The 8,484-nt window shown below is 38.0% G+C and overlaps 1 protein-coding gene across 1 annotated transcript; it reads left to right on the plus strand.

The window, feature by feature from the left end:
- The first annotated feature begins 266 nt into the window (after positions 1-266).
- LOC143773314 (nodal homolog) lies at positions 267-3,178 on the plus strand. Its single transcript, XM_077260793.1, has 3 exons — positions 267-537; positions 903-1,660; positions 3,026-3,178. Exons 1-3 carry the CDS (start codon positions 267-269, stop codon positions 3,176-3,178), a joined length of 1,182 nt encoding a protein of 393 aa, XP_077116908.1.
- The last annotated feature ends 5,306 nt before the right edge of the window (positions 3,179-8,484 follow it).

Below are 8,484 nucleotides of genomic sequence, written 5' to 3' on the forward strand. Positions count from 1 at the left end.
ATGGAAATATTTATGACATAGTACAAGATCCCCACTGTGGTGTCATTAGTTTAACAGTAGGGAGCCATTAGGTTGACATATCCCTAGAACCTATTGGCTTTCAAGGAAGAGGTCATTTAGATCAAAAGGTCATTAGGTGTGAAGAGTAAAGCATCAGCCCTGTCTTCCTCTCTATATATACAGGGGAGAATCCAAGGCTAAATCAGAGAGGGAGAGGACTAGACACATCTCTTGAGTTAAGAAAACAGCAGAAGCTCAATGCAGAGATGACCTTATTAAGCATTGCTATCTACTGCCTATTCTTCTCCATGGTCCAGGCTATGCCCAGTCATCGAGAAACATCATCCAGGGTTGTTTTGCCAGGGACTAACATAGGATTAAAAGTTTCATCCTTCCTTTTTGGAAAGCGCCACTCATTGGACATAAGATATCCCCAGTATATGATGCAGCTCTACCATAGTCTTGCGAAGAATGACACCAACCTCTCCAACTCACACCGTCCTGACTATGACTCCGTGCTAAGCCTCGTCCCAAAGAGTAAGTACCCTGATCCTTTCTTAATTGCATCAATATTTCACTAAATTTGTGGATACATTTTTCTTACATAATCCTAAATCCATAATTTTATTACAAGAAAATTCTAAATTTTGAGCATAATTGTAGATCTCCACAGGTTCGCCTCGTTCTTTTTTGAATGGATAAAGATGGATGATTGAGAAGCAAATGCATCTCTGCTGAGAATAAGTGTTAAAAAATCATTATCCAATTAGGTTTTAAGTACCGAGTATTGAAAATATCGCATTACTGGACGTAACACATTATCAGAGTTATACCAAGGAAAATGCTTATGTTCCCCTTGCATGGCCTCTTCAGCTTACAAGTCTTTTCTGTTTTTTTTCCAGATTGTACCATGGTCTTTAATCGTGTCATGTTGTCCTTTGACATGTCTTCAATCTCTTCCAGCAGTGAGATGAAGTTGGCACAACTAAGAATCCATATTCCATCTTTTGAGATATCCCAAAATTTTACTCTGGAAATTTATCACAGTAAGAAAGCCAACAATCTTTTCCTTGGGTCTTTCAAAATCAATCCATCTAACCCTAAAGAGTCCCCTTGGAAACATTTTGATCTCACAAAAATGCTTCAATACTTCCTCCAACAAGGAGAGAAATACTTAGATACATTCATAAAGACTAAATATATGACGGAGAGGAGCCCAGATACTAACCTACACGTAGACTCAGAAGATACAAAACATACCCCGAACAAAATCTATGGGTCCATGGATGACAGAGTTGTGTTGGTAGTATACACAAAGGACAAGTCTGTTGACAGCATCTCTGGTTCTCGTAGTCTCATCAAAACAGTAGAGTCCTCCAAACATGTCTCACTGGAAAAAGGCACAAGACTGTCAGTCATTAGGAGGCATAGAAGAAACAGATACGAGAACCATCATTTGATCATGAATAATGTGCCATTCAAGCCTATAGAAAGTGGAAAACCCCTTTGTCGTAGAGTTGACATGACAGTGGACTTTGGTGAAATTGGGTGGAAAAGCTGGATTGTCTACCCTTTAAAATTTAATGCCTACAGATGTGAAGGTGCCTGTCCGATCCCACTGAACGAAACCTTCAAGCCAACAAACCATGCTTATATGACGGTAAGGTGAATTGCTCAGTACCAATCATTTTACATATTAAAGAAGCCCTCCCATCAAAATATTTATCCTCTTAATATATTGGAATTATTGCAATTGCTCATTTTGCCCTTCTACCAGTCAATTATTCTCTTTTCCATTAGGTCCATGGCATCACAAGATTAAAAAATGACTAGCTGAATACTTCTAAGCGCTATGTAGAAACAGGAAGTCTATTTTTCCTGTATCAGTCATAAGTCATGGAAGGAGAGAGGAAAGAATAAAAAGAGAATAATTAACTGGGAAGAAAGGCAGGATGAGCAATTGTAAGTACATAATGCCATACATAGTGCTATATAATATGATGATTACAATATATTAAGAGTAAAAAAATTTTGTTGGGAGTGCTACGGAATATGTTGGCGCTATATAAATAAAATTATTATTATTATTATTATTATTATTAATAAATTATTATTATTCTTTAAAGTCTTGCTTAGTCTTTCTTTTTTTGATGGGAGTGCTTCTTTAAAATCTTGCTTAGTCTTTCTTGGGTTGTAGCATTCTGAAAATTCTAAAATTGACCATAAACATCAGATAGAATTAAGACTAAATGAAATAATGATCATCAGTTGGCTATATGTCATATGTTGCTAAATGTTACCCTATGAACCATCGCTTTGATTAAAATGATCTTTTTTTAATCAACTGTAGATTTTATGTATGACTACTTTAAAGATGACCTTCCACTAGATCAAAAATAGGCATTTTTTGCTCTTATTTTCTTCCTGCTACTTCCCTGAGTATTCTGTAGTTTGTTTTTTTTCCATTCCATCATGACTTTCCAAGGAGTTGTGGATCACGCAAAGTAAAAATGAAGAGTAGCCTAAAGATGCCCCAAGAGAATCCTGTGAGCAAACCCCAATTGGTAAAGACCAGAAAAATGAGTACCGAATAATAAGGTCCAAATTTCTGGAACAGTATGGAGGATTAAAAAAAACAACAAACGGAATACTCAGGAAAGAGCAAAAACTGGCAATTTTTTACCTGGTTATATATGGTGATTCCCATCTCAGTCAGTGGGGCCAACCTTTGAGACTCCCTGATCTTGAGCTGAACCCCTTTCTAATTTTTTGTCTGACATTCATCCACTGCAGTGAATGGTATTCAATAGGAGGTCCCAAAGATCAAACCCTCTGCGATCATAAAGTGACGGCATATCCTAGCAATTTTTTACGACTTACTAAGATGTTAATAACCCTTTAGGTTTTCTCATTAGATACAAGTAGGCGAATAGTATAAAAAATATCAATGAGAATGACCAAAGTCTCAGAGTATATACATCCCGTGTAACATGTTGGCAGTAACTGATTAATTTCTCTATTGCAGAGCGTGTTGAAGGTCTACCAGCCGGAGAGGGTGGAGTGTCCGTCTTGTGTTCCAATTAGGATGAGCCCATTGTCCATGATGTATAAGGAAGGCAATAACATAGTTGTAAAACATCATGAAGAAATGGTGGTAGAAGAATGTGGCTGCAGCTAGTCATCTATGTGCATCTAATATTCTGATATAGTGTAAATATTGTACATATGTGGTTGTATATTTATTTAAAAAAAATGTATATTACGTTTTTAGGTGATATTATTTTTTACTGCATTATAATTATGAATTTTGCGAATAAAAATGTAAAAAAATTAATAAAAATAACATGACATGAAATTTTCTGTGCACATTACTGAATATGGGGATAAGAATAATTATTTATTATTGATAGTTATTTCTTTAAAACACCACCCCTTACACACCAAAGACGCAATAAAAGATGTCTAGTGGTCATCAGTTTCCTACTCCACACTGATGAGGGGCAAATACCCCGAAACAGCTGTCTGTGGATGGATACTATGTTTTGGCATAGGTGGTTTTCCTTTACTGGATACTGCCCTTCCCGTGGTTGTTCCTTCCCGGTGAAAGACCTGGCTATTCATTGCTTGCGTTGAGAAACACGTGATGGTGTCTCCGCACTTTTGTACCATTGACAGGGGAGTAATCTGCAATAAAAATCGACAACAAAAATTGATGCGCTATCGATTTAGAATTACACACCCCAGGTCAATTTTCATGGAGAAAAAAGAAAATCACAGCATATGAATAAAATAAAAAAAAATCTTGATCACATTCCTGATGCTGTAGTCAACTGCAGATTTTGCCTGCACAAAGCCCATAACATTTCCAACTCATTTGATACACAAATACACAAAAATCAGAGTTTTATCTGATTTTCGGCAGAGTAACTAAAACTGATGGAGGTTCCTCAAGCTTATCCAATGAAACATTCTTTGAAAAGTGGATGGCATCCGAGGGGTGTACGATTTTTTTCATGGACCCATAGACTCGTGACTTATCAAAGTCAGATTTACCTCCATGATTTTGTTTGGGCCAACTGGTCAGCCACAATACACATAGATGGGAACAGACCCCTAGGCTGTTAAATATAAATATGTTGTTTGGTTCACAGCTATCGTATGGGAGGCCTTAGGCTTTAACAGAGAGAAATCCACGGGAAGGTGGATCATCTAGGCCCAAGGTCCAGGTGGCCATACGGGCCACAGGTGTCGGTGCAGCACCCAGGGGGAGCACGCAAAACACAGACACATAGTATGCAAACTAGAATTTTAATGAAGTCCTGGAAACCACAGACAGATTACAGAGTTACTGAACTCCTCGGGCAGGTAGCAGAGTCACTGAAGTACGTTGGAAAACGGGAGGCCTCATGGAGACGCAGACAGAACGGAGTGACAAGAAAGTCTAATACCATGGAAGCCACGCAGACAGGGGTAGACATCATGAAAACCCCGGTCAGGCACACAGAATAAGTCCTAGAACACCATGGACAGGCATGAAACAGAACTCCAATGTGACAAAGTCTAATACCTTGGAAAGTGCACTCAGATTGATATTAAAAACCACAGACAAGTAGGTAACGATACTGAAAACGACAGGCACGTAGGTAGCAAGGTTACTGGAAAACCGCAGACAAGAAGGTAAGGATACTGGAAACGACAGGCACATAGTTAGCAAGGTTACTGGAAAACCACAGACAAGTAGCTCAAAGAATAGAAACCACAGACAAGCAGGAGAAGTCCTCATGAATGTGGACTGGACATGTGCACAGCAAACTAAGAGAGTTACTACAAGTCTTAGAGCAATACCAAGACACAGGTGTGTCTCTAGGGAGGCCTATACAGTGGCATGTAAAACTTTGGACACCCTGTTATTGCGAACAGTTAAGGAAGTTGAAGATGAAATGATCTCTAGAAGGTCTAAAGTTAAAGATGACGCATTTCCTTTGTATTTTAGGCAAAAAAATATATATTTTCATCTTTTGCATTTAAAAAATTCCAAAAATGAAAATGTCCCAATGCAAAAGTTTGGGTACTCTGAATGTTTAGTAACCAGTAGACACCCTTTTGAAAGTATCACAGCTTGTAAACACTTTTTGTAGCCAGATAAGAGTCTATCAATACTTGTTTGAGGGATTTTCATCCATTCTTCCTTGGAGTTCTGTGAGATTCCTGAGTCATCTTGCATGCATTGCTATTTTTGAAGTCTAGCACAGATTTTCAATGATCTTCAGATCAGGGGACTGTGAGGGCCATTGTAAAACCTTCAGCTTGCGCCTTTTGTAATCGTGTATTGTGGATTTTGACGTGTGTTTAGGATCATTATCCATTTGTAGAAGCCATCCTCTTTTTACCTTCAGCTTTTTTACAGATGCTGTTATGTCTTCATCAAGCATTTGTTGAAATTTCATTGCATCCATTCTTCCCTCTACCCATGAAATGTTCCCCGTGCCATTGGCTGCAACACAACCCCGAAGCATGAATGATCCACCCCCATGCTTCATGGTTGTCGAAATATTCTTTTCCTGAAACTCTGTGCCCTTTTTTCTCTACCAAAACACGAAGAAACAAACCGAAAAAACGTCCAATAATAGGGTATATGTAACAAAATTTATTAAAATATATGATAATGTGGTAGAGTGAGAACAGATACCAAAGATGGGCACTACACCAGGGACATACAAAATTCAAGAAATAATGACAGGCATAGATAATTAGTATAGCTAAGATGAGAATTCAACATATATGTGCATATCTATGTCTACATGTAATATAATCAGTAAAATAAATCATAACCATGCTACACATAATATATCAAGCAGGGATACCAGAAGGTGTATGACTGGATAAAGTGCGTGTGCATATTTGCTGAGGTGGCAAAAGAGTAAATGACACAAGATGGTGTTAAAAACATAATGTAAACAATGATCAAAATGGTGTCACCGTGGTACAACCCATATGCAATGAGATGGGCAGAGGAAATAGTGGAGAAAAAAGCCACCTGGTATTTACCTGCTGAGGCTGGTAGGAGTCCCTGGATGTGCCTTGCACAGATAGGTGCACATTGTTGGTGATGGTACTCCCCTTCACATAATCTGTTATGTGTACCGCGCCTAGAGTTCTCTATATTTAATCCTTTTTTCTCTAGACATACCTCTGAACATTGTGGCCAAAGAGTTCTATTTTATCTTCATCAGTCCGCAGGACTTGTTTCCAAAATGCATCAGGCTTGTTTGGGTGTTCTTTTGCATACTTTTGACACTGAATTTTATGGTGAGGATTCAGGATAAGTTTTCTTTTAGGACTCTTCCATGAAGGCCATGTTTGTGCAGGTTTCTCTGAACAGTAGAACAGTGTACCACAACTCCAGAGTCTGCTGGAGTTCCTGATGGTGGAGACATTAGTTAAGTCATTAGTCCGGCCACACTTAGAATACTGTACAATTTTGGTCTCTGGTACAATTTTGGTCTCTGGTGTAAGAAGGAAATGAAACTATGGATTCTTTACTGTAAGAGCAGTGAGACTATGAATTCTTTACTGTAAGAGCAGTGAGACTATGGATTATTTACTGAAAGAGCAGTGAGACTATAGATTCTTTACTGTAAGAGCAGTGAGACTATGGATTCTTTACTGTAAGAGCAGTGAGACTATGGATTCTTTACTGTAAGAGCAGTGAGACTATGGATTCTTTACTGTAAGAGCAGTGAGACTATGAATTCCATACTGTAAGAGCAGTGAGACTATGAATTATCTACTATAAGAGCAGTGAGACTATGGATTCTTTACTATAAGAAAAGTGAGACTATAGATTCTTTACTGTAAGAGCAGTGAGACTATGGATTCTTTACTGAAAGAGCAGTGAAACTATGGATTCTTTACTGCAAGACTATTGAGAAGACTATGGATTCTTTACTGTAAGAGCAGGAAAAATATGGAACTCCCTGCCACATGATGTTATAAAGGCTGATTCACAAAAATATTTAAGGAGGCCTGGATGCCTTTTGTGAAAAATATATTACAGGTTATGGCTACTAGATTCTGTGTTGGGGTGTTGATCCAGGGAACTAGTTTGATTGATGTATGTGGAGTCGGGAAGGAATTGTTCTCATTAGCATCTGTCGCATGGGATTTTTGCCTTCCTTTATATCAACATGTTAGGTTTTAGGTTGGACATGATGGACTTGCGTCTTTTAACCGTAAAACTCTGAAACTGAAGGTCCTTGCAGGTCCTTTGGGCTCTACATAGATGAAATGGTGCAGTAAGAACCTGACAGTTCCCTGCTTCACTATTGAATTGAACTGTATCTGTTTCCCAAAGGCACAGATATAGTTGAAGTCATGACATATTCCCACAACCTTTTGGGATAGCTCCCCAAATTCACTACCTACTGCTCCAACCCTCTGGCTGTACTTCTACATGGTCTGAGACATAAAGTGAAATTACGCACTATACTGTCTCACTGAAACTGCCATGAGCTTCTGATGTATCCCGCAATTGCTCCCGCCTGATGAAGAGCCTGTGACCCGAGTCATTGCGTTCACAAGGAATTATATTAAAAAATGTAGTTTGTCTTTTTGGATCTGAAACCAAAGCAATAAAATTGTTTTGAAGGAAACCTGCTAAATACAGAGTTCTGATCCATCTCTGTCTAAGGCCATATTCACACGTAATTTAAATGTTTTTTCTGCTGCTTTTTATCCACAGTTTTCTGCAGGTGCCTGCACCAATCATCTCTGATTATTGCATTTTTGCTGAGTTTATTTGATGTTTATTTCCCCTTTATCTGATACAGATTTGAAGTAGTATTTTAATGAATTTTTTAGTACAGAAAGCTTTGATTCTGGACTTTAAAATGCAGTTGCATTTTTTTTTATACATTCATTATTTATATACCTTTTTATATGTGTTTTTTTTTTTTCAAGCTCTCCATAGAAATCCATAGGTAAAAATGCAAAACACGCCAAAAAACGCACAGATCAACAGCATCTTGAAACAAAAAGTGGGCATGAGTTTGTATGGAATCACATCCACTTTGCTTGGACTGATAAACGCAACGTATTTTCTGTACAAAAAAATACAGCAGAAAAAACGCAGAATTTACACTTCTTGGGAACACGGCCTAATGGTCTTTTTAAGGGCTTGTTCACACGTTTGTATTTTTGGACCAATATTATTCATTGGGGCAGTGCAGATGAACAATTTTTTTTTTCACTGAGCAAATCTGTATGTGAAAAAATTGTCAGCCTGCACAAGTTTTTCCGTAAATCGGATGAGACTCGCCCATTCAAGTCTGTGAGTGCGCAAAAGAAATCAGATGCCGTACAGAGCCTCAGTATAACATCCGATTTTTACAGATACATTGCGATTCTGTAACATAGAAAACTGGAAATGATCAATAGCTGTTGTAAAAAATGGATTGTATATGGTGAGTGAGAAAAAAAATAGTC

Source organism: Ranitomeya variabilis, chromosome 5 (genome assembly GCF_051348905.1).
Source record: "Ranitomeya variabilis isolate aRanVar5 chromosome 5, aRanVar5.hap1, whole genome shotgun sequence".
Lineage (NCBI taxonomy): Eukaryota > Metazoa > Chordata > Amphibia > Anura > Dendrobatidae > Ranitomeya > Ranitomeya variabilis.

Coding starts and splice junctions, on each gene's coding strand:
- LOC143773314 (XM_077260793.1), top strand. CDS start 267: ATGACCTTATTAAGCATTGCTATCTACTGCCTATTCTTCTCCATGGTC. Junction 538..902: donor GCTAAGCCTCGTCCCAAAGA/GTAAGTACCCTG, acceptor TTTTTTTTCCAG/ATTGTACCATGGTCTTTAAT. Junction 1,661..3,025: donor CAAACCATGCTTATATGACG/GTAAGGTGAATT, acceptor TCTCTATTGCAG/AGCGTGTTGAAGGTCTACCA.